At 33.4% G+C, this 27,902-nt stretch overlaps 1 protein-coding gene and 1 pseudogene across 2 annotated transcripts; one reads left to right on the forward strand and one right to left on the reverse strand.

Moving 5' to 3' along the window:
- The first annotated feature begins 2,228 nt into the window (after positions 1-2,228).
- On the forward strand, positions 2,229-11,666 carry LOC147388627 (DEAD-box ATP-dependent RNA helicase 15-like; annotated as a pseudogene). Its single transcript, XR_015170479.1, has 11 exons — positions 2,229-2,332; positions 2,997-3,115; positions 3,292-3,392; positions 4,438-4,610; positions 5,558-5,789; positions 6,117-6,245; positions 6,721-6,956; positions 10,316-10,460; positions 10,545-10,628; positions 10,795-10,858; positions 11,371-11,666. The product of XR_015170479.1 is annotated as a DEAD-box ATP-dependent RNA helicase 15-like (transcript).
- A 1,474-nt stretch (positions 11,667-13,140) lies between these two features.
- LOC147388628 (disease resistance protein RGA2-like) lies at positions 13,141-19,230 on the reverse strand. The gene is made up of 2 exons (XM_086418888.1): positions 15,150-19,230; positions 13,141-13,685 (listed from the first exon to the last, which is right to left on the reverse strand). Exon 1 carries the CDS (start codon positions 18,966-18,968, stop codon positions 15,213-15,215), a length of 3,756 nt encoding a protein of 1,251 aa, XP_086275014.1. The 5' UTR covers positions 18,969-19,230; the 3' UTR covers positions 13,141-13,685; positions 15,150-15,212.
- Positions 19,231-27,902: the final 8,672 nt, after the last annotated feature.

Here is a 27,902-nt window from a genome sequence, read left to right on the forward strand (position 1 = left end):
TTATAAAATAAAATAAAATAAAAACTAATCACAAAATACTCTTTTAAATTCTTTAAGGCACTGGTATTAAGGATCCGTTCGATTGCAATATAAAGTCCTTTTAAATGGAATTCAAAATTCATAGGAAAAGATTGGGAAAATTGGATAGGGTGGAAAATTTTTTGGGTTAGATTGCATTTGAAAAAAATACAAGAAAAAAATTTAGAAGATGGGAAGAAGAAGAAAGAAAAGATGAAATCCAGCGAATGTTGAATTTTTTGTTGAGGGAGAAAATCCAATTTTCACAACAACAAAAAATAAAAACATAGAAAATATATGATTTTCCAGGGAAAATGAATTTCTTACATATTTGCCATTTGCAATCAAACACACCTCAAAAGAGAAAAAAAAAAACTTAAAATGTTGATAATGACGTCTTTCAAGTAGTGCCTTTTCCCCTCGAAAGAGATTGAATTTCTTTATCTTTCGGATCACCCAACACATAGTTGAAAGAACGAAACCTCGTGGGATCCTTAGTCAAGGACCACCTTCTCATCCCAAGATTGAAGTAATTGAATGGAAAAAATGAAGAAGTTAGTGTTTCTTTTAACTTTGTGTTGTACATTATGAAAAGCTATATTATGTTCATTGATTTTCAATTCAGAGTTTTAATAGAAGTTTAGTTTTGAACTGATCAATCCAATTGAATTAAGTCGTGACGAACTCTTTTGAATGAACTCAAATCAAGTCAATATTAAGCAATAAATTTATTTTTGGATTTCAAAAGTAAATGATTTTTTTTTGGGGGTTAAGTATTGAATTATCAATCACAAGTTTAATGTTAACATTCAAGATTTCACCAACAACTTTCAATATATTAGTATAATTGATTCTTTTTAATGACTGATTTAAAACAATTTTTGAGTTGCACCAATAATTTAGAGTATGATTCAACTTGATTGAGTCAAATTGAATTTGGTTGAGCTATAAAACTAGGGTTGGTAATGGATCAGTTCGATACTGGATCAATACCAAACCATTATCGGTCTAAAAATTTTATCCCATGAACTAAATCCGATCCGATTTGAGTGGATAAGTAAATCTCTGAGTCAAATCCGATTCAATTATATTTTCCTTTGATCCAAACCCAATCCCAACCAACTTAGAAATTAGGATTTTGCAAAATTGAGAAAGATATTGAAAAATCAGCATTTCCAAACACATTTTGTCGAAAACCTTAGAAAATATGGTTTGGGTTTCTTCAATTATGTATGTTTTTTCATATGCTTGAAGAGCTCAAAACCATTCTCATTTGTTGGAGAGAGAGAGAGAGAGAGATGGTCGTCCATCGAGCACAGTCTTTCGATGATGGTGGTGGTGTCGTACAACTGCATTTCCAGATGAAATTCCCATTTCCCTATCCCTATTCCTGTTTTATTGGGTTGTGATTTCTATCATTTGATTATAATAGAGAAAACCAGCATTCCGCTTTATTGGGTTGTATCATCTCCCCTTTTGTTGTAATGGAGAAAACCTAAATAACTAAATGAGAGTAAACCACCGTGTAATATTCGTATGAAAAATGTATATCTTTTAATTCAGATCAGATAATTTTTGATTTGGTTGATATTGATCTAAAAATTTGTCAGATCTGTAATATATTTTTTTTTTTGACAAGCATCAGATGATTAAGATCTGTATTTTCTATTCTAAATCCAAATATCCAAAATTTAGATCCAAATCCAATTTTATTTGAATCCGACTTTAGATAAAAATTGGATCATTGCTAGCCCTATATAAAATAAAATCATGTCTCACTCTAGATCTTATGGATGGTGTGTTCTTTTCAAAAACATTTTGAACTCAAAATCATCATAAACCATTACATACATAAAAAAATAAAAAAAAACAGTTGTGATAATCTAATTTAGGCATGTGGCATACTAAATTGACTTAGATGACGTGGTAGACTTGAAAATCGTAGATCTGCTTTTATTGGGATACAAAACTGCTTTTTTTTGTTAATGGGAATCGTAATTTTATATTCGAGGAGAGTACATCTAAGGTTCCTGAGACTGCCACGTCAGATAAGTCGATTGAATTGCCACGTGCGTAAATCAGATTATCAGCACTCAAAAAACAATTATTCACAGCTGACCAAGGATCATCAACCATGGGAAATTTTGATGAGGTTTAGTACATGTGGGACCCATTCACATCTGGGACTTCCCGAGTTAGCCCTCTCTCTCTCTCTCTCTCTTATATTTGATTGTGCTCAAAACCCTAGGTCCTAGCCCTAGTTTTCCCCCCTTCTTGCGGACGCCTCAAGCTTCAAACCTTAGAGGATTCACAGGTGAGTAACCAGAAACTGTTTCTAGGGTTATTTAATGTTCTAATCATTGAAGAAAGCTTTGTACTTTCTGTTTAATTTCTTCTATTCGAATCAGAAACTGTTTGTAGGGTTATTTAATGTTCCCATCATTGAAGGAACTTCGTAATTTCTGCTTGATTTCTTCAATTCGAACCATAAGTTGTTTGTAGGGTTATTTAATGATCTAATAATTGAAGAAAGCTTCGTAATTTATGTTTGATTTCTTCAATTCGAACAATAAACTGTTTCTAGGGTTAGTGTTCCCATCATTGAAGAAAGCTTCGTAATTTCTGCTTGATTTCTTCAATTCGAACCATAAGTTGTTTCTAGGGTTATTTAATGTTCTAATCATTGAAGAAAGCTTCGTAATTTATGTTTGATTTCTTCAATTCGAACAATAAACTGTTTCTAGGGTTATTTAATGTTCCCATCATTGAAGAAAGCTTCATAATTTCTGTTTGATTTCTTCAATTCGAACCAAAAACTGTTTCTAGGGTTATTTAATGTTCTTACATTGAAGAAAGCTTCGCAATTTCTGTTTGATTTGTTTAATTCGAACCAGAAACTGTTTCTAGGGTTATTTAATGTTCTAATCATTGAAGAAAGCTTTGTAATTTGTGTTTAATTTCTTCAATTTGATCTACAGAAAATGGGAGAAACAAAGGATAACGATGCATACGAGGAAGAACTTCTTGATTACGAAGAGGACGAAGACAAAGCCCTTGATTCAATTGGAACTAAGAACGCTGGTGATGTAGTAAAGAAGTGAGTTTGGTTGATTTGCTCATTTTTTCATTCTTTTGGAGACAAAATGTCCTACTTAATTTGTGTTATTTGATCCAATTTTTTGAGTAGTTTTATGGTCACCTGTGTTGAATTAGGTCTGATTACTATTCAAATGCACCTGATTTTTTTGTAATTTGTATCATTTCTTTGTGTAGGGGTTACGTTGGAATTCACAGCTCTGGATTTAGAGATTTTCTTTTGAAGCCTGAGCTTTTACGGGCTATCGTCGATTCGGGTTTCGAGCATCCTTCAGAAGGCAACTTCTTGACCTACGTCTCACTCATTTTATTTTGCCGATTTATCTGAGATGGGATTAAATAGAATCTTTAGAGTTCGATCTGTGTTTTTTTGTTCATTATGTGGAAATATTATTAATTTATAGCATGCGATCAAATTATCAGAATGTATTGGCTGATAGGGTATTGGTCGATGCGGTATTGATTTTTTCATTGATCGAAACATTCCTTCGATACAAAATTTTAATCTTGGTGCTGATTTCCATCCTTGTCTCTAGAAACTAATCTTTACTAGCGTTGCTCAGTTGTTTTGTATTTTCTTGAGGCAGTTCACAAATTTGATCTACATGAATGAAATCATGTTTTGAAGAATTGAAGGTTTATCTTCTGTGGGGAATTTATCTTTAGCTATTAGGATTGTAGGTTGCTTTGTGGGCCAGTTCTATTTTATTTTGTTGTGTTTCTTTTAGCTCTGTTGCATATAGGTCTTATTGACCTCCTTTGTTTTGTAACAAAGTTCGGGTTCAGAAATTATTCAGCAGAGATTCAATTTGATTATTTCGGTTAAGTTTGGGAATGTTCTGTAAAAATTTTGGGAACAAATTCAGGGATTATGCAAATGATGTTTTTGGTTTCCAAAATCCATTGTCTTCAACCTCCTAAAAATCATTATGTTGTTCTTGAGATTTGAAGGTTGAAAATGATAAGATTTTGAGGCTGAAGAGTAATACCTTATTCGGTGATTTATTAACAAATCATCCATTATTTCGTCGATGTGCCAATTTAATTGGCGGGATCCTTATTTGGCGAATTCTATGAATTTTTGGAAAATTTCAGAGAATTTTGTGACTGGACTTCTCTTCATTCTTAATAAATTTTCATCTACACATAAAAATAATAAAAATCTTGTTTTGAATTATTTAACTTTCTGATTTCCAGGTAATACACTCCTTCCATCCTCCTTGTTACGAAGGATAACATTCGTTGGTAAACCTTTGTGTTAATGATCTGAAAGGTCATGTCTTTCTTACTCCTCGACTCCAATTTTGTTTGGTTCTCCATCAGTGCAACATGAGTGCATTCCTCAAGCTATTTTGGGTATGGATGTCATCTGTCAAGCAAAGTCTGGAATGGGAAAAACTGCGGTTTTCGTTCTCTCATCGCTGCAGTAAATTGAGCCTGTTGCAGGGCAAGTTGCTGCGCTCGTTTTATGCCACACTCGGGAGTTGGCTTACCAGGTTCATATTAAATCTTTTGTGTCTTATCTTTGTTTTAATTCCAATCTTGAGAATTATATCAATATCATTAGGGCTGAACTTGGGAGGGTTGGAGGGTAAACCCAGGCTCAACCCAAGTGGTAAAACCCTCAACCCTAGCTCATCTCAACCCGACCATTAGGCCTGAGTTCATTAACCCAAGTTCAACTCGATCCTAAGCTTCTAAAATTGGTTTGAGCTTGAGTTGGGTTCGTTGAACAACCTTAAATTAATTTTGATCAACAAATAAATTGTATATTTTAAACAAGAAATATAACATAAAAAACAAAACTACTAGTAAATAAAATTGCACACAACCTCCAAATTCATCAAAATATTTAGACAAACCATACTAAAAGTATACCAATACCCACATTAATAATATCCAATTGTCCACAATCCATAATAATAAGATAAATAAAAAAGTTAAATAAAGAAACAATCTCAATGGTGCCTCCCTTCACTCCTTATTATTTAATATCAACATCGTAAATAAAATGACTTCATCCTCAAGAAATTTATGCATATTATATATAAATATATATAGCAATGGACTCAAATTGAAAGAAAAGTCAATTTTTTTTCTTTAGTTACTACTTAATACAAATATATACATATATGAAGAAATAGTTAAAACAATAGTACTCTAGAAATAAATAAAATATAAAATTAATATGAAAATATTTATAAATTAGTATATAGCATCGAGTTTGGGTTGAGTCAGGTTGCTAGAACCCTTAACCCAAATTGAGATTGGGCTGAGATATTCTAACCCAGACTCAACTCATCTTTTACATAACACATCCTAGGTTTGCCCATCAATAGGATTGAGTTCAGGCCAGCCCGCCCAAGTTGCAGCCCTAAATGTCATATTTCTTTTTTTTCTGTGGGATTAATAAATTTTTGACTACTTTGTTTGTTGTTTGCAGATTTGTCATGAGTTTGAGCGGTTCAGCACCTACTTGCCTGATATTAAGGTTGCCGTTTTTTATGGTGGTGTGAACATCAAGATTCACAAGGAATTACTGAAGAATGAGTGTCCACATATTGTTGTCGGTACACCGGGAAGGATACTAGCATTAGCAAGAGATAAGGAACTCGGTCTGAAGAATGTTAGGCATTTTATCCTTGATGAATGTGACAAAATGCTTGAATCTCTGGGTATTCCTTTTGCCGTTAGCATCAGTTTTTGAGATTTCCAACAGAATGGGCTTGGACCCATAGCTCAGTTGGTGACATTTTCAGTGCAACTGAGGTTGTGGGTTCAAGTACAGCCGACCTGATTTGGTCTTGGGCTGTTGTTCTTTTGGTTGACATAAAAGTAATTCTGGGTTGGTTCAAGTTCAACTTACTCACCAGACGAGATTTTCAAGGCAATTCTTGAATATCTTAATACTTCTAATTTTTTCCTTAAATGTTTATGATTTTGCACATCCAATTTATTTGCTTAATATTATCTTTCACCTCATGGCTATGTGTATTCCGTAGACATGCGGAGAGATGTGCAAGAGATTTTCAAGATGACTCCTCATGATAAACAAGTTATGATGTTTTCTGCGACACTAAGCAAGGAGATCCGTCCTGTTTGCAAGAAATTCATGCAAGATGTAATGTCCCGTGGCTAGTACATCTCGATTTTAGAAGTTGTCCCTACAACGTTCAACACTACAGACCATGAAAGTTGTCAGTAGTGCCATCCTGATTCCATGCCCTGTGTGCTCTGACTATCTCTCAGAAACTCTGGAGATATTTTATATTTTACGGAATTTATCTTAATACGTTTTTTTTTTTTTGGGGGGGGGGGGTTGTGGAAGAGAAATAGGTTTGATCCCTATAGTTTAGCATGTTTTAGGGGATAGCTTTCTGAGGCACTAGATTTTTTATCTTTGCCTTTAAGAGTTCTTGGCATGGGGGGCCTTTGGCCTTTGTTTCTGCTTCTTTCTTTGTTGGTCATAGTTGTTTGTAGTTGGGTTAGCTTGGAAGGGACTGTGATGGAGTTTCATATCAGTTGTGTAATTGTGTGGGATTCACTGGTGGGGAATAAATATCTTGGGAGGAGGCGTACAGGTATCATTTGGCATTTGATTACTAGAACTTTATTTTTAAGGACATTTTCCTCATGTGTATATGTTTTCCTGGCAGCACTACATTAAACTGACTGAGTTGGAGAAAAAATCGTAAGTTGAATGATCTTCTGGATGCATTGGACTTCAATCAAGTTGTCATCTTTGTCAAAAGTGTGAATAGAGCAGCTGAATTGAACAAGCTACTTGTGGAGTGTAACTTCCCATCAATTTGCATTCATTCTGGGATGTCTCAGGAAGAAAGGTTTGGAATTGTGTTATTCACATTGCTCATTTTTGTAGGAATCCATTTATAATTTTCTCTAAATTATTTGGTGGGCTATCCAAGAGTTATATTTTCCAATTTTATTCTTACAACTCCCCTCGCCTCTTGCAAATGAATATTGAGGAGATATATGCATGTACTGGATTCTAGTGTAGTTAAGGGTGAAAGGCGCACTTCAGGTGCAAAGGGCTCCCGGTGCCTGAGGTGCATGCCTGAGTGAAGCCAAGCACAATAAAATTATAAAAATAAATAATGAAAAAATGTATTATAATTATATTATGCATAATTATGAGTTTTATAATTAAGTTAAAATATTCAATATTTAAAGAAGAAAAAAACAATCAGCAATAGCACACAAACTAGAGAGAAGAAAAAGACGCAGAAACAAGCCAACAACTAGGGTCAAGGTTTAAAATGTCGTGTTGGAGGAATGTCTCTCAAGGAAAAAATCGATATTTGATTGGTTGATATATTTCCATACATTCTTGAAAAATTCAATGTTTCAGATTAACCTTTCTTGTCGGCCTATTCATTCCGATAATTATGAACCAGGACTAGGGCTATCAATGGGTGGGTTTAGGTTGAGCTTGGTTGAGCCCTAATCTAGCCCTAGAGAGATAGGCTCTACTTTAGATCGGCCTTATACCCCTATTAAGCTTAAAATGACTAAGCTCAGGCCAATAAAAATGTAAAATTCAACATTGTTAATGGTAAAAAATTATACTTGCCAAATATATATATATATATATATGGGAGCGGTTCGAAGGCCCTAAAGGAAACCCAGTTTCTTACCAAGTTTTTGAGTTCGTCAGATTGAGTTGCATCCGACAGTTCGAGATATGTCTTACGGTTTTAAAGTTAAAACATAAGTAATTACAATTGCCCCCCTGTTCTAACAGACTTATTCTCTTACAAATCCCTCATAACACATTCCTCTCTTCTTCTCTCTCTGTTTAACCAAGTTACAGAACCTATTCGAAACTTGGAACGAATCCCTCTCTCTCTCTCTTTCAAGTTACAGCTCGAACAACCCCTCCCATCGTTCTCTCTCTCTCTCAAGTTTCAGTTCGAACGGCCGTCAGATCTCGTCATCATCATCCATTAAGACCCAACACGCAAACCAATCAACAACTCAGTGGGAAATCCAGAAATTCGCATAGGGTTAGTCATCCTGGCTCTTTGCTTTAGGAACCAACCATTGGGGCACTCTTTTGCAGACCACCTTTCCAGAGAGCTAAACCTGATGACAGGGGCTCTCTAAGTCATGTTATGTTAGTTAAACCCACCATCAAATATGCTCTGTCATGAGCCCTAATCCTTATTGGTGATTGGAGAATGATTAGGAACCCACAAGATGGTTCTTCCGAAGCAACTAAAGAATTCAATTGTGATTATTGGACAGATAGACAGACATTCAATTATTTACAAATCGAATGGTTTCATCCAATAAATCTGTGATCTCCTTTCCAAACTAAGTGTCTCCCTTCCCAATCCATGAGACAAACAAACCTGTGGTCAGTGGATTCATCCCATCATCTCTACCAAGAAAATAAGACCAAAAGAAATGCTCTAATGGTACATTTCAAAATTATGAAGTTGAAGTTTTCTCAAGCTCGATATAAGAAAATCTAATCCACGAGTTTTCCTCCCGATTGGTTACACAATAAAACCAACAAACAGAGACCAATTTCCTTCCCCCTTCACTTCTTCTGGTATAAATAAGAATTAATTTCAGATAATAATTAAGGCACTTATTGAATGAATCCCTTCTAAAATTGAGTCTCTCCCATCAAAAAAGAAATGCAGCTTGTAAAGTGTGATAAGCTAGTAAATAATCCTGAAAGGACAGATAATCCACAAATTCCACACAATATAGTACAACTTAAGGTTTTACCCCCGATTGCCCCCTTTGCTGTTGGAAGGGGAATCGGTTGACCATATTTTATCATTGCTCATTTTCCTATCAAATTTGGTCATATTTCCTTGGTTTATTTCGTATTAATTGGGTTCTTCCTCGTAAGTTTTTCTTCCTTGTTGGAGAATGGACCAGTAAAGTCTTCCACGCCAGAAAAAACGTTACCTGTGGAATATGCTTCCTTCGGCTATTGGGCTTGGGGGATTTTGATTGAAAGAAATAACAGGGTGTTTAACAACAAGATCAGAAGTCTCAACGCAGTTTTTTTTTAGAGATCTTGGGTTTATTTATACCTATGGTCTAAGCAAAACATAGAGTTCGCAGGGACTTCTTTTGGATTTTATTTTTAGATGGGGCTCGTTATGTAATTAGTGTTTTTGTTATTCTTTCTTGTTGTTCTTTTGAGGCTTTCTCGGCCTCCTTGTACTCGGTTCTCCTCTTTGCAATATATTATACTTATCAAAAAAAAAAAAACTTAAGGTTTACCAGTCTTGAGAAGTAGATAATAGTATTTAGTCTTTAAATGTTTGACAGAGTATTTATCTGTAGCGATTACTATAGTCATGGCGAGATCTGGCGGCCATTCGAACTGAAACTTGAGAGAGAGATGGGAGGGGTCGTTCGAGCTATAACTTGAGAGAGAGAGGGATTCGTTCCAAGTTTCGAATAGGTTCTGTAACTTGGTTTTACAGAGAGAGAAGAAGCGAGGGATGTGTTGTGAGGGATTTGTAAAAGAATAAGTCCGTTAGAACAGGGGGAATAGGTTCTGTAACTTGGTTTTACAGAGAGAGAAGAAGCGAGGGATGTGTTGTGAGGGATTTGTAAAAGAATAAGTCCGTTAGAACAGGGGGGCGATTGTAATTACTTACGTTTTAACTTTAAAACCGTAAGACACATCTCGAACCGTCGGATGCAACTCGATCTGACGGACTCAAAAACTTGGTAAGATACTGGGTTCCCTTAGGGCCTTCGAACCGCTCCTTATAGTGTTATTGGGTATGTAAATATGTGAATCAAATCTGAAATTGGTGTCTTATTTGGCCAGTGTATTAAGGTGCCACCCTGCCTTGAGGTGTGCCTAAGGCGCACCAAGACGATCTCCTTAGCTACAAAGCTGGGTTTTGCTTGTTAAATTGACGATGGATGGTCAAAACATTTATAGGAAACTATCGTTTGTGTTATATAGAAAATGTGAGGTAGTAGAGATTTAGTTTTTATATTTAAAATGATGAAATGGTACTTAACTATAAAATGACAATGATTGGTATAAAATTTCATTTTGAATTCAAACAATGAAAGTGTAATCTTTGTAGTTTGGTTTGAGCAAATCTTATGCTACTTGATGGAAATCTTTGAGTGCATCGTTGTTTAATACAAATAAGGCCTGGATATTTTCTCCTAAATCGGAATGCAATTTGCATAGGTTGACACGTTACAAGGGATTCAAAGAGGGGCATAAAAGGATTCTTGTGGCGACAGATTTGGTGGGTAGGGGAATTGACATTGAACGTGTCAATATTGTTATCAATTATGACATGCCCGATTCTGCAGATACTTACTTACACAGGGTAAATTCACCTCCTTTTTTATTGTTCTACTACTCCAATCATCTTTTGTGAAACTGTCCAACCACTTACCAATTTCTCTTGCAGGTTGGTAGGGCTGGTCGGTTTGGTACCAAAGGACTTGCTATCACTTTTGTCTCATCTGCATCGGATTCAGATGTTCTTAATCAGGTTCGCTATTCTCTTATGTGAATCCTGATATTCTCTGAGTTGAATTACAATGTTCTCTCCTGGCCGAATCCAAGAATTGTCAAAACTGCCTTATATGTTTACTGTGTATGTTAGTGGTGTCCATTCCAGATGTAATTTCATGTTGCTACTTGTGTCATTTTTTCAGGTTCAAGAGAGGTTTGAGGTGGACATAAAAGAGCTTCCAGAGCAAATCGATACTTCTACATACAGTATGTTTCTCTACTTTGGCGTGTAACTTATAGTTAATATCTGCATCTCTGGATCCATGTGTTTGGTTTGATCCAATGCTTCCAAATGACAATTAAAACCTATAGCAGATTTGCTTTCATTTATGGGTTGTATGGTGTACTAAATTTGTTTTGATATTAGTTTTTAGTTTTCTTGGATCTTCTGTCAAGATTAGAACTGTACCCTAGGCACAACTTAAGGCCACAATGAGAACTCTAGGCCAAAGGAGTCCCTACCATTGCATCATGGACTTCCCGAGACTCATACACATTTGTCCTATTGAGCTCACAATGTCTTTAATGTCTGCTATAGCTTCTCTTAGGGTAAATTGACATTATTCATAAATGCATGTGGCCTCTTCCATGTTGATTAGTTAGTTACCACTTATTTTCGGGGGATTCTATTGGGGATGGAGTGACGGACTGACATTTACCCTTTTTTAGTTTATAAATAAAATTTCAAATGTTTCATAATTGTTTGTTACTTTTGGCAGTGCCCTCATGAAGTTGAGACATTGATGCTTAATATTGGTGATTTACGGGGATTTCTGGGAGGCGATGCATCTTGTAATGCTTAGTATTATTTGTTTTGAAAGGAATTGTGGTTTGTGATATTGTTGTATACCCTAACTTGAACTGAAGGCTATAATCTCTGTTTTGGTGCATTGGGTAGTTATGTTTCAGTTTTAGATGGAGAAGGCATGGGAACAATTCTATATATTATGTACCAATCTCAAAATCATGAGTGCTTAAGTTAATGTTATCTACTTATAACCCATGTATTGTGGCATTACTTGAGTTCACAGCATGTCAATGATTATTGTATGGTTGGAATATATGTAAAGTTGTGGAACCATTGTTTTAAAAAACTGGATTGGCCTTTACGGTTTGACTGGTTCCAATCAGGATTTTAATAAATATCGATTTGGTGCTCTAGGAACCGTTGTTTACTCAAGAACCATTAGTTTGTTTTAACTGGTGGTTCAACCGTGGAAACTGTCCTCTGTTAAGGGCTGGTTTTGGTTCCATACAAGATTTAATGATTCATTCTTAAATTCTCTTGTAAAAAATAAGAAAAATGTTAGAAAGTTTGAAAATCAATCATTTTAGATTTGTATTGAATTTATTACTAACAAATAAATATAAAAATCTACTGAATCTCTAATAATTATATTAATAAATAAAATTTGTAAATTTACTAATTTTTTTAATAGAAAATTTAAATAAATTCAAAAACCTTTTAAAGCTCTAATTAAATAAAAAATTTGCAATGATATTTACATTGAAACTTGGGATATTGAAACTTAGGATGTTATGTTATTTAAAACGATTTAAGTTTTTAAATCTGATATTTTTTATTTATTCAGCATATATTAATTTTTTTGGGTTCTTTTTTGATGTACATTTTATCATTATATATAATTAGTTAAATTAAGGTCTTAGACTCATAGCTCAGTTGGTTTGACAAGTTGCAATTTGCAAAACAACTTTGATGTTATGCCTTCAAATCCAGTTTACCCATTGAAAAAAATAAAATTTGAAGGTGCCAACTTAGCTAAGTTGGTAAAGGCGTGTGGAGAGTTGATCCCCCAACTTAGGTTCAAATCCCATTGAGTCCATTTTCACGTTGACAACTAATTTATTGTTTTTATGACACCTCTCAGTGATTTCCAACCATTAGAAATCTTAAGCACATGGTTTTGAAAACATTTCCACATGAAACAAATTGAGATCTTAATTTATTTTTTATTTAAAAAAATTCTCTTGAATTCATTTCTTAATTTAGAAATTAAAGAAATGCTTATTAACTATGTTTAACTGATTTTTTTTTTCCTTTTAAGTTTTAAAATACATTTACAAAAATAAAATTACTCAAACATATTTTTTTAATCTAAGACTTTGACAAAGTGATAAATATTATGTATTAAAACCGATGGAGTTGCTTACATTAAGAGTAAGGGAAGAATTAGATCACAATGTGGACAGAGGATTCATGACAACATAGCGGTTATAAAGACTTTGGTGTAAACTAGTTAAGGGCTATATTTCTTGATAATTTTATTTTTAATTAGAAGAATATTATAATTGGGTAACTTTTGTGCTTTCTCACCACCAGCCCAGAGACAACTAAGAATGAAGGAATGTCGCGCAAATATGGAACAACAAAGTTTGATGATCTTCTCCCAAAAATTGAATGTTGTAGAAAAATTGTTGCGAGAAATAACGATAGTGTTAGTAACATAAAGAGAGAGAGAGAGTTTACATGGTTCGGCAAAATTTGCCTACACTCATAAGATTTTTTCACCATTTCCATGAAAAAAAATACTACAATCCCTAATACAAGATTACAAAGCCGCCCATAGGGAAAAAGTTACGAAAATATTGGGAGAAATCACTCTTGATTTATAGTCCATTACCACTAATAAAATACAAGATACAAACATAACAAATCAAATCACGCAAGGTTTTTCAAACATAATACGAAATATATATCAAATATCAGACATGTCTTAAACATAATAAGCAGTGAGAGTCTGTAGGTTATGACTTCAATACCCAGAATGAGCAGTATTTCCTCGAGGCCACCCGCAAGTGTCCACCCTCACTAATCAAATGCGTGTGATGTGCGGGCATTGCACGTGCCCGAGGAGGGACCTGTATGCTCTGGCTCCGGCCCTAGCTCTTCAGGTCCCTCTAGTTAGATGTAAGTTCATGCACCCCCATCATCAAACTCGCAACAACAACTGCTACTTCTTCTTTAGGAACATCTTCCATAAAATTCAGATCCTTTTAGTTAGTTTTTTTTATCCTGGACAAAACAAATATTTTTTACGACGGTTAATATCATATTATAAAACAATACAAAAAATACAAAAACATTTGAAAGGTTTAAACTACTAAACATAGATAAGTCACCGCTTTAACTCTTAGCCAATGTCCTTTATCAAAAAAAGAAGGGCATCAAGAAAGTTGAATGATATAATATAGAACCTACCCTAATTCCGTAGGGTCTATTTTGTTGTATGGAATTCATTTTCAAGAAAATAAGAATTATATGAGAAAATGATCATGGGAAAATGAATTCCATTGTTCGATTGGCACTACGTAAATGTCAAAAGAGATTGATTTTTAGCATAGTTATAAAATCGATTGGCACGTACGTAAATGTCAAAAAGAGAATTGATTTTTAGCATAGTTATAAAATCATTGAGTTAACTTCAAACTTGGTTGAGTCAACTTGACTCGATCAGATTTCAGGGTGACAAGGCCCCGAAATTTGAAGAAACCAACTTGTAGAGTCAACTTGGCAAAGTACCTAGTCAAATAAAAAACTCGATCGAGTTATTCGGTTATACATAATATTTTTGTGGAGAACTAAAATTAAATCTTTTATTTATTTTAAAATATTAGAAACCATTTTAAAAAATTATTTTTATAAGTCAATTTTTATATTATTTAAGTTGTTAGGCTTGACCCTAGTGGATGGACACCCAAGTCGAGTCGAATTTTTGAGTTTTAAAAACTATGGTTTATCAGGTCTATCAGTGGATGGTCAATTATCCAAATTCATATTCAAATAATCAAATATTATTTGATGTTTTTGGATATGGATTTGAATTCGGATATTGAGATATCCTCTCCGGTAACATTCAATTCAAACCCAAATAGATATAATAGTTATTATATGATATAATATACTTATATTATTATATATATCAAATTTGAATCCGATAAGTATCTTATCAAATTTGAATATTAATTTAGAATACCCATCCAATTGGGATGTCAAAACATCAATTGTTTTTTTTTTGGTAAGACTAGTCTTACTAAGGTTCCCTAAGCTCACCTTGTGGCATCCAAAACATGATCCCAATTTTTAAAAAAGAATAAGTTATTTTTCAATGTTGAATTTGAATTTTAAATTTGAGAGATCAGTAGAAGTGTAGTTGGATTGCAAATGTGGTACTCAGCTTGAGCAAAACGATACTTAATAAGATTTAAAAATATTACTCAGTTGTTAAGGAAAATGTTTTTCACTTTTCTTCCCAATAAGGATTGGAGTATCTATTTTGTCGAGAAAGAAGAACAAATAAATTCATAATATTTCTGTGTTGTGTCGGGAATCCATTTGTATTCTCCCATCATCTGAACCGTTGGCATGTGATGTGATGGTGAGAGCCAATTAGGAGTGGAGTTGTTTCTTTTATTAATTCAAAATTCAAATTTCAAATTTCAAATGTAAAATCTTACTTTAATTAAAAACGAACTTTACCTCTCTCTCACAGATTTCGGTGGAGTCATGATGCATGCGTGTCTCTAATATTAAAGTCCCTCATTACTCTCCTCTTACGTCCCTGTCGTTGATGTTGATGTTGGGGATGTGTGATATGATGCTCCAGTCCTCTCCTACCTCCTTTTGGCAACGTGATCCCAAAACAGAGCACCCAATAATTTTCAAGTGTTGAAGCGAGGTGAGCTGTTTCAGCTCCTCAGACATGCACATCAAGGAATCAGACCACCCGATTGACAACCTTTGGAGCGATGTAAGATGAGCCAAACCTTCAGGGAGTGACGAATGTGGTGATCGAACGATTAACAGAGACTTGAGATTGTTGTTGCTGTTGTTAACTTGGTTGGTGGGCAATGACCTTGAAAGAACACCTACATCCCCATATAAAGTCAACTCTTCAAGGAGTGGAGGAAGGCATGGTGTCCAACTCAATTTTGGGCAATCCCAAATGTCCAGTATCCTTAGTGAAGCAGGGAATATGTAGTGAGGCAGCTCCTTTAACTTGGGGCAAAAAGCAAGGCTTAAATCGTGGAGAAGTGGCATGATGATTATATCTCTTCCTCCTCCACTTCCAGCAGCATGTTCTTCTTCTTCTTCTTCTTCCCTTGTCAACATCTCCCACTCCTCCAACTCATTCATAGTCGAGATATAAAGTTTTTTCAACTGTGGGAATGCTACCACAACTCTTGATTCTCCACCACCTCTTTTTGTACCATCATCATCAACATCCACATTAATTCCTAAAAACTCAACACCTACACGTTTCACCGAATCCATTACTGCTATGTTCAGGCTTTCAAGGACTGGTAAATTTCCAAGAGCTGGCAAAACCTGTAACTTTGGAAAGTTCCGAAGGGTTAATTCTCTGAGACATGGCATAATCACTCCATCTTCTACCCTCAAATCCCACTCCTCCAACTCATCCATATACTCGAAAGTAAGTTCCTTCAACTGTGGGAATGCTACCACAACTCTTGATTCTCCACCACCTCTTTTTGTACCATCATCATCAACATCCACATTAATTCCTAAAAACTCAAGACCTACACGTTTCACCGATTTCATTTCCCTTATTTCCAGGCTTTCAAGGACTGGTAAATTTCCAAGAGCTGGCAAAACCTGTAACTTTGGAATGTTCCAAAGGGTTAATTTTCTGAGACATGGCATAATCACTCCATCTTCTACCCTCAAATCCCACTCCTCCAAGTTATCCATACTTGTGATAGAAAGTTCTTTCAATCGTGGAGGAATTGTCACAACACCATCACTACCAGCAATTCTACCAAACACCTGACCCATCAATTTAACCTCATCCATCTTACCTATGCTGAGTTTCTGAAGAAATTGAAACTTCCCAAAAGCAGGAAATTGCACACATTTCTTGCAACCTTCTAATTCAATAGCATGAAGATTGGACAATAATGAATTCATCATCCAACTAGGAAACTTAGAACCTGGGTAATCGTTTATTCGCAATTCCACCAAGTTTCGATGTGGTTGGAGGCCTTCCAGCAAACCCTCAATCCTGTCTACCTCACTTTCTCCCACATTTTCCAAATCACAAACCTTGAAGCTCAAACCTAGACCACGGAGATGTTGCTTATTCTTCAATTCTGCTTCATTAGCCTCATTTACATCCACCAGTCTGTCCAACCCAGATATTTCTAGATCCCCTTGGAGGTGGTTGAGATCTTTTAATTCTCCAATTTTGCATCCACCTCCCCTAGTATCATCGCCAACAATGAACTTACACAATGTTCGAAGGGAGCTTAATCTACCAATTCCTTGAGGTAGGTATCTTAGTTCATCAGTTTCTTCAATTTCAAGATGCCTCAGCTTAATCATTTTCCTAATCCCTTGAGGTAGTTTACATAGCCTGCAACAACGATTAAGTTTCAATGTCTGCAAATTATACAATCTGCACATTGTTTCAGGCAATTCCTTCAACTGGGTACCAGACAAGTCAAAGTATCTTAGATGTATCAACTTCTCAACCTCATTTGGCAGTTCTTCTACATGGTGATTGCGCATAGATAGTTCTCTTAGACATGTCAGTTGACAAAACAAATTAGACGGAGCTGGAACAGAGTGTGATTCGTATGAATATTGTCCATTGATGACGAGAGTGCGTAGATTCTTTGCGTCGTAAATGGAAGGAAGGATGGAACTTAAATCTGTATACCGTGTATGTGTATCGTTTAAATGGCGGACCTTCTTGCTATTGTTGTTGAATTCTGTGTTATTATCATCCATGATAAAGCATTCAGTCTTCGTCAGAAATTGGGCAAAATCATGAATAAGATCATGCATCTTGCAGTAAATTATGTTTCCATCATCATCTCGTTCCATGTTTTGGAAAAATGAGCGCATTAGTAGTTCATTGAAATATTCAGCGCCCACTTCTTCCAATTCTCCTCTTCTCGTGGATTTAATAAGACCTTGTGACATCCACAACTTGATTAACTCATCCTTTTCTATCTGATGATCTTTTGGAAAGATAGCACAATATGTGAAGCAACGTTTCACATTTGAGGGCAATGCATAATAACTCAACAGTAGAGCAGGCAAAACACCTTTTTCAACCTCTTGTAATTCCCATGCGTTACTTTCCAAGACTTGTTCCCACTCTTGTCTGGTTCTTTTGAAGAGCATGAGACCTCCTACAGTCTTCACGAAAAGAGGCACACCCCTGCACTTTTTTGCGATTTTGTTACCGATATCTTCCAATTTCTTACACTCTTCTTTGCTCCTTCCTTGAAGAGCAATACGTTTAAACAGTAACCAACATTCCTCCTCAGACAATTGGCCCAGATCATGAGTGTAGGCCGAACCCATCATTAATGCTACTTTCTCACTGCGCGTAGTAACGACAATTCTGCTTCCTTGTGCACCACCGTTGAGAGCAAGCTTCAATGGACTCCACTTTGTGTGATCCTCAGTCCACACATCATCCAACACGAGTAGAAACCGCTTTCCCGTGATAGATGTATATAATTTTTGATGCAAAGGTTCCCACTCAATGGAATTAGGGACGTGCTCACCAGCAGCTTCAATGATCGCTTTGGCAAGCCTTGTCAAATCGAAAGGATCAGATACACACACCCACATGCTCTTCTGGAAATGGTTATTCACCTCATGATCATTGAAGACCATTTGGGCAAGAGTAGTCTTACCAATTCCCCCAATTCCACATATAGAGATGACAACAGGGACATTAGGCATTTCTTGTTGACTACTCTCGCTCAACAACTTGCTTAGAATAATGTCTTTGTCGTGGTCACGACCACAAACTTCTAATACATCAAGCATAGAGCTAGTCATTCGAAATGTTGGTGGTTCCTCAGTAGTAGTAGTAAGCTGGAACTGGTCCTTGTTCTTCGCAATCACATCTAGTCTGCCCTTTATTTCTTTTATCTTATGGCCGATGTCATGACGCAAAGAAACTTGACTGATGGAATTGCAAAGACAGAACAATTTAGAGATCAGTACCTTCTTCTTGCGAATGCGAGCGTCATCAACTCCCTCAATTCGTGAACGGTGAATTTCGGTGCTCCACTCGTCCAACACATCCTCCATGTCGTAGGCCACATTTCTGAGTTCTTCTAACCAAACCTTCACAGCTTTGTTATTTACTTGTTTCTCCTCCGCATCATTGAGCACGACTTGAATGTATTCGAGTGTAGTCTGTAGCCATTTAACATCTTCATCAACACCCACCACAAGTCTCACTTCTTGTTCCACCTCTTGCCGGAAGATGGATATCAATTGCTCTATGAGAGAAGAAACAAGAGCGTCCGCCATAGTTTACTTGGAATGATGAGAGATCGAAGGTTGAAAGCAAGCAATGAAAATGAAGAGAAGGGGTAAACAGGAATGAAAGATTAGAATCTATTATGGTGGGAGACAAACAATGAATGAAGATGAAGATGAAGGATGATGAATTTCCTGTTTTTTGTCTTTTTCTTTTTTCATAAATGCTTTTTTTTATTCTTTACTCCTTTATGTTTGTTGTGAGAATCAACTAATCAACATGGGTGACTTTAGTAAAGGAAAAGAAAGAGGTTATTGGATTGGTTAAAATACTTTATATGTTATATTAGATTTGTTACTCTTTTGTTTTCTTTTTCTAATGTTGTATTTGTCTACAGTGTGAAATTTGTTTTAATGAGCTGTTGATAAGTGAAAATTTTAATTTCTTTCCAAATCCCTAGATCCTGTTTTTTCGTAATCAGAGTCAATTTATAGATTTTCGAGGCAGATAATGAATGCTTAAAAAATTATGTATTTTAAGATTTTCAAGGTAGTTATGTTTCGATTTTAAATACAAGAAGCAGAGATTGTGCCCCATGAAGGCTATGAGTTTGAAAAATGGAACAATTCTATATTTCTATATATCAAAATCCCAAAACCAAAAGTGCTTAATTTGAATACTTTTCCTTTATTCTTTACTCTGCTTTATATTGTTGTGGAAAACCAATCAATCAACTTTGCCTTTTCTTTATTCTTTATCACAAGATAAGGATACTATGCTGAGAAAGCCAAAGTCGGGTCCAATTGATTAGCTAATGGTATGAGAAAAGCTTCGTCACATTAGAAGATCAGAGATTTTGATGAACCACATGTCACGTTACTCGAAAACTTGCTATAACATACCCAAGAGATGAAATTACTTGGAAATTAATTATATAACACGCAGATGAAGAATATTAGCAAATGTGTTATAGAAACTTATAAAATTAAAACAGGCACATATTAGGAATTACATTATGCACCATCTTTAGAAATCAATTTCAAATTTATTGAAATATTGGTCTAAATTTTTATTTTAGGATTCTTCTTGCAAGAGTATATCATCTCATCTCCCATAAGTCAAACCATTTAAAATTGGTCTAAATTTTTTATAACTATATATCCATGTTTAAGAGATTATTTTTTTCCTGTTATAAGGTGGGTTACTAGATGCGCAATCACAGAATCTTTTTCTACATATAGTTAGCAACCAATTAAATTATTAAAGATTTATTATAATATATTAAAATACAACAACACTCATTTGACTCTACTGATATTTTTAAAATATGGGGCAAATCACCTTGTATTTATGACAAGTTAATGTGATGGACGACTCAAATTGACTTTCTTGCTCAGTTGCCTCCAAATTATGAAGCAAACTTTGTAAGCACAATATGCATTGGTGGTCCATCCACCATTATGAATGATAAAGTTAATTATCATACCCTAATTAAAGTTTAAAACTCATCATTCAAATGTTAGAGAGGTTTGCCTTAAATTATATCTCAATAATTTTAGAAATTGGGTTGTAATAAGAAAGAGTTGGGGTGCCACTAGCGCATTTTTCCTTTTAATTTTTTTTAATTTTTTTCAAAGGACGTGTGAAAAACGTTTGAAAGTGTCATGTGGCCTGTATTGCACCGCAAGATTGTACCTCACATCCTGACATGTGGTGTTTATTGCACCGACATCTCTTTATTTTTTTACAAACACCACAGAGGGTACGTAAAGCAACCACCGAGATTAGGTTTACTCTATAAGTAAATTTTAATTTGAGAGATTTACCGGGCAGTCCTATCTGTAACAATTTTATTACTAACTTAGTAACATTTTAAATCTTACTAACGATCGTTGGGCTCACATAGATTATCAAATCAGCAATCCAATGATGAAGCCTTTTAGATTTCATGGAAAAACTCAAACTAAAAATAAAATAATAAAAACCCTTTTAAACTTGATCGTAGGAATTTAAAATTGATGGCTTCCGTACTCCTAAATTTAGAACTATAAATAATGGTGAGCCTCCTTCTATTTTTTTAATAAATTTTTTTACTTTTAGAATTTAAGATTTTATTTGAGCCTAATCATTGTCGTAAACAACCACTAAAATTCTGAATGACTGTTATAATGTTTTGTAATATTGGGATGTAATTTGAGCCAAACCTCTAACATTTGAATGGTGAGTTTTAACCTTTAATTGGAGTATCATAAATAATTTTAGAAATTAGGTTGTAATGAGTAAGAGTTGGGGTGCCACTCGTACAGTTTTCTTTTTTTATTTTAATTTTAATGTATATATATTCTTTATTTTTTGAAAGCGACGTGCGAAAGACGTTTGAATGTACTCTCAGTGACATGTGGTGTGTATTGCACTGCAAGATTGTACCTCACATTGCATATCCAGACATGTGGTGTCTATTGCACCGACATCTCTTTAGTTTTTTTACTAACACCACTGAGGTTGGTAAAGCAACCACCAATATTAGGTGTACTCTTTATACGAGATAAGTAAATTTTGATTTGAGAGATTTATCGGGCATACCTATATGTAGTAATTTTATTATAAAAACTCCCTTAGTGCGCAAGTTTGCTATTTAAACAAATCTTATTTTATTAATCATGCTATCATGACTAACTTAGTAAGATTTTAAATCTTTCTAATGATCGTTGGGCTCACATAGATTATCAAATTAGCAATCCAATAACAAGACCTTTTAGATTTAATGGAAAAACTCAGACTAAAAATAAAAAAGGGTAAAAACACTTTTAAGCTTGATTGTAGGTATTTAAAGTTGATGGCTACCGTACTCCTAAATTTAAAACTAAAAATAACGGTGAAAATTAAAATTGATGGCTTCCGTAATTCATAACCACAATCCTTTAAATTTCATCCAAAAATTCAAATCCGAAGATATTAAAATCAATTTTCTTTTTGAACTCAATCCAACATTTTGAAATAAAGTGGCAATTGATTTTCCACCTAACTCACAAACTTAAAAATAAAACTTAATGGTGAAAAATAAGTTTTCTTTTACAAATGTATATATATGTAGTTCATCTAATTTTGTCGTTACAACCTTGAAGTATCTGATCATGTCTTTGGATGTCACAAGGTGAGCTTAAGGACCCTTAGTAAGGGTGGAATCCTTATTTAGTGGGAATAGTTGGATTTTTAAAATAACGAGGGGTATTATTGAAAAAAAAGTGTTAGACAATGCTAACGTCCATATGAGGTCTTGGACGTTAGCATTCCCCATTTACTTTATTTTGTCTTTTATTGAAAAAAAACAGTGCAATATTAATCTTTTACATAATAAATATATTTATTATGTTGGTATTGATTGCCAAATCATTTACTATAAAAGAGGTATTTAATTTTAAAATACTTAAATGCTACTACCATTTATTATTCAAATAAATATTTATTGGGTAAAAGACCAATACACCCTTATAATTTTTACTAAAAGATAAAACGAGGAAAGAGATTATTAAAATAGAAAAGTGTTGGAAAATATAATGAGGATGAAAGGTGAAAGTGAACAAGAACGTAAAATTATAATCTATTATTGGTTTGGTGGGAGACTAAAGCAATGATTCCACGGTCTTGTGCAGTGTTAGGCTAGTAGTTTATGATGCTTTTTTGACTTCTATAACTATTATTTAAATTATTTCTAGTAAAGCGGTCATCATTTCTTTTCTTGAGAGTTGTCATTGGCATTCCAACTCTTACTTATTAATCCTTAATTACAAATAAAGAATTTTTCTCAAAACGTATACAACTTTTGTCCAAATTCCAGTTTCAATACTCTGTTGGTTTTAATTTCAAAAACATGTATTTCGAGTGAATTTGTCCCTTTTATAATCAATGAATTCACTCGTATATCCACAAATTCATAAATATTAAAATTGACAAATTCACAAGATCATAGATTATAAAAATGATAAATGCGTGTTTAGAAAATTAAAATGAATTGTGTACCCAACTCAAAATTTTCAGCACACAAAATGGAGATTCACCATTTAAAAAAAAAAAAAATTTAATAAATTTTTTTAATTTTAGGATTTAAGATTTTATTTGAGCCTAATCATAATTGTAAACAAATACTACAATTGTGAATGACTGTTATAATGTTTTGTAATATTAAGATATAATTTGAGGCAAACCTCTCTAACATTTGAATGATGAATTTTAATATTTAATTAGAGTATGATAAATAATTTTAAAAATTGAATTGTAATAAGAAAGAGTTGGGGTGCCACTAGCGCAGTTTTTTTTTTTTTTAATTTTAATTTTTTTGAAAGGGACGTGTGAAAGACGTTTGAAAGTTCTCACAGTAGCATGTGGTGTGTATTGCACCGCAAGATTGTACCTCACACCCTGACATGTGGTGTTTATTGCACCGACAACTCTCTATTTTTTTACCAACACCACTGAGGTAGATAAAGCAACCACCAAAGATTAGGTTTACTCTCTATACGAGACAAGTAAATTTTGATTTGAGAGATTTACTGGGCAGGCCTATCTGTAACAATTTTATTACAAAACTCCCTTAGTTCGTGAGTTTGCTTTTAAACAAATCTTACTTTATTAATCATGCTACCATGACTAACTTAGTAAGATTTTCAATTTTACTAACGATCGTTGGGCTCACATAGATCATCCAATAACAAGGCCTTTTCGATTTTATGAAAAACTTATGACTAAAAATAAAAAAACCCTTTAAGCTTGATTGTAGGTATGTAAAATTGACGACTTCCGTACTCCTAAATTTAGAATTAAAAGTAACGGCGAAAATTAAAATTTATGGGTTTTGTAATTTAAACCACAACCCTCTAAATTTCATCGAAAAATTCAAATCCAAATATATTAAAAAAAATTTCCTTTTTTAGCTCAATCCAACATTTTGAAATTGGACGACTACTGATCTTCCACCTAACTCCCAAACTTTAAAAAAAGAAAAAAAAACAATGGTGAAATTTAAGTATTTTTTTCAGAAATTGGACATCTAATTTTGTTGTTACAACTTTGAAGCATTTGATCGATACAAAACGATGAAAAATATTATTGAAAAATAAATAAATATTGGACAATGCAATGAGGATGAAGGGTGAAAGTGATCAGAACAGGAATGAAAGATTACCATCTATTATTGGTTTGGTGGGAGACTAAAGTAATGATTCCACTGTATTGTGCAGTGCCAGGCTGCTAGCTTATGATGCTCTTTTTTACTTCTATAACTATTATTTGAATTATTTCTAGTAAATTAGTTATTATCATCAATTTTTTCTTTTTTTGAGAGAGAGCTATTATTGACACGCCAACTTTTACTAATGAAATCTTAATTAAAAATAATATTTTTTTCTCAAAACGTACACAACTTTTGTCCAAATTCTAGTTTCAATATTCTATTCATTTTAATTTCAAAAACATGTATTTCGAGTGAATTTGTCACTATTATAATCAATGAATTCACTCGTATATCCACAAATTCATAAATATTAAAATTGACAAATTCACAAGTTCGAAGATTATAAAAATGACAAATGCATGTTTTGGAAATTAAAATGAACTGTATACCCGACACAAAATTTCCAGCGGACGAAATGGAGATTCACCCTTCTTCTATTTTTTTTTTTTTAGTAGACTTTTTTATTTTTAAGATTTAAGATTTTATTTGGACCTAATTATAATTGTAAACAACTATTAAAATTGTGAATGATTGTGATAATGATTTGTAATATTAAGATATAATTTGAGGCAAATCTCTCTAATATTTAAATGGTAAGTTTTAATATTTAATTGGGGTATGATAAATAATTTTAAAATTGGATTGTAATAAGTTGGGGATGCCATGCACAGTTTTTTTTTTTTTTTTTTTTTTTTTAATTATTTGGAAGGGATGTGTGAACGACGTTTGAAAGTACTCAGTGGCATGTGGTGTCAATTGCACCGCAAGATTGTACCTCACATTGCTCATCCTGACATGTGACGTCTATTGCACCGACATCTCTCTATTTTTTTTACTAACACCACTGAGGTAGGTAAAGTATAGGTTTACTCTTTATACGAGATAAGTAAATTTTGATTTGAGAGATTTATCGGGCAGATCTATCTTTAGCAATTTTATCACAAAAACCCCCTCAGTTCGTAAGTTTGCAACTTAAACAAATCTTACTTTATTAATCATACTACCATGACTAACTTAATAAGATTTTAAATCTTACTAATGATCCTTGGGCTCACATAGATTAACAAATCAGTAATCCAACAACAAGGCCTTCATGGAAAAACTCAGACTAAAAATAAAAAAAAATAATAAAAACCCTTTTAAACTTGATCTTAGGTATTTAAAATTGATGGCTTTCAATACTCCTAAATTTAAAATTAAAAATAATGGTGAAAATTAAAATTAATGGCTTCCGTAATCCAGAATCACAACCCTCTAAATTGCATCGAAAAATTCAAGTCCAAAGATATTAAAATAAATTTCCTTTTTGAGCTCAATCCAACATTTTGAAATAGGACGGCTATTAATTTCCACCTAACTTCCAAACTTAAAAATAAAATTTAATGGTGAAAAATGAGTTTTTTTTTTAGAAATATATATATATGAAGTTCATCTAATTTTTATCATTACAACCTTGAAGCATCTGATCATGTTTTTAGATGTCATAAGGTGAGCTCAAGGACCCTTAGTAAGGGTGGAATCCTTACTTAGTGGGATTAAGCGAACCCTTGTTTCGTTTATGACTCACGCGGTGAGGAATAAGTAAATACTGAAAACTTTATGTGTACACAGATCTCGACCGTTAGATTTTCGTTTAATCCGACGGTTACAATAATTTGTAGAGATATAAGTAGATATATGTGTACATGGAACGCGACCCTATATATATATATATATATATATATATATATATTATAAAATATAATAGTAGGTCCTACTCTATGCCTTAAGATTCATATCATAAATAACGTATCTCGAGAAAATTATCCCTCCTTCATTGTTTTGTCACTTCTTCCCTTTTTCAAGAATATCCTTAATTTTATTGTCTTTTCTCTTTCATTTCTTTCTAGATAACATCTACAAATTTTTATATTACATTCTTCTTTTTCCCTTTTCTAATACCACCTTCCCAAATTTTTTTTTTTTTTTCTCTTTCACTCCGCTAAACCCCAAGCAAATTCTAGTTTATATATGATTTGAATAAGATATCACAAGATACCTGAAAATATAATAAATTATTTATACTATATTCTTCGTCAAATTTTGGGTGTCATAAATGTTTTCTAGATTCAAATATTCACGTATCCATTGAACATCCTAACTATGAAAAAATAAAATTATAGTTATTTGTTAGTTAGTTTTCATCATTGGTTGAATTTTAATTTTAAATTGGGAAGCTCGTCAATAGGAGAACTTCTTTTACCAAAAACCTGGTAATTTTTTTTTTTAGGAAAATGACCCTTAAAACCAATTTTTTGAAAAAACGGACAAACAGATTGCCATTTATTAAAATATAGACCTTAAAATTTAAAAAGGACTTTTCAAACTTCCGTTATAATTACTATTCAAAAATACCAAAAACACTCTGTAGACACCCCATTTTTGCACTCGCCTGATTAATCAACTCGTCAACCCGATCGCAACGGTTCCCAATGGATGTCTATTCCAATGTTTTATTTTGTTACCAAATATCTTATTTGAATATGATTAAATATATAATATATTTATAAAGCATAAAACCTAATGGTAGGTCCCACTCTATGTCTTAAGATTATACCATAAACAACATCTCTTGAGGAAATTATCCCTTTTTGTCTTGTCTTTTCTTCCTCTTCCCAAGAATATTTTTAACTTTATTGTCTTTTCTCTTCTAATACTTTCTAAATAACATCTACAAATTTTTATATTACTTCTTCTTTTTCCCTTTTTCAATACCACATTTCCAAATTTTTTGTTTTTTTCTCTCTTTCACCCCACTAAACGCCAAGCAACTCTAGTTTATATATGATTTGAATAAGATATCATGGGATATCTAATAATATAATAAAATATTTATACTATCCATCAAATTTTGGATGTCATAAATGTTTTTTAGATTCAAATATTCACGTATCCATTGAACGTCCTACCTATGAAAAAAAATTATAATTATTTTAATTTAAAAATAAATATAAATTAATAAAAAAAAATTTGAAGTCTGGATGCAACGCGTGATCACAAACAATTTGACATAACTAAATGTGAAAAATCTAACATGAAAAGTCAGGCGTAAAAAAGTGTTAACAGTTAACACATATTTTTTTTTTTTTTTAAATCTAAATTAAAAAGTCGGGCGAAATGGAGATTCACCCACCTTCTATTTTTTTTAATAAATTTTTTTATTTTTAGAATTTAAGATTTTATTTGAGCCTAATCATTATCATAAACAACCACTAAAATTCTGAATGACTGTTATAATGTTTTGTAATATTGGGATGTAATTTGAGCCAAACCTTTAACATTTGAATGGTGAGTTTTAACCTTTAATTGGAGTATCATAAATAATTTTAAAAATTGGGTTGTAATGAGTAAGAGTTGGAGTGCCACTAGCACAGTTTTCTTTTTTAATTTTAATATAGATATATATATATATTGAAAGCGATGTGCGAAAGACGTTTGAATGTACTCTCAGTGGCATGTGGTGTGTATTGCACCGCAAGATTGTACCTCACATTGCATATCCTGACATGTGGTGTCTATTGCACCGACATCTCTTTAGTTTTTTTACCAACACCACTGAGGTAGGTAAAGCAACCACCAAGATTAGGTGTACTCTTTATACGAGATAAGTAAATTTTGATTTGAGAGATTTATCGAGCAGACCTATATGTAGTAATTTTATTACAAAAACTCCCTTAGTTCGCAAGTTTGCTATTTAAACAAATCTTACTTTATT

Source organism: Akebia trifoliata, chromosome 12, assembly GCF_017979445.1.
Source record: "Akebia trifoliata isolate Shusen 1 chromosome 12, ASM1797944v1, whole genome shotgun sequence".
Classification (NCBI taxonomy): domain Eukaryota; kingdom Viridiplantae; phylum Streptophyta; class Magnoliopsida; order Ranunculales; family Lardizabalaceae; genus Akebia; species Akebia trifoliata.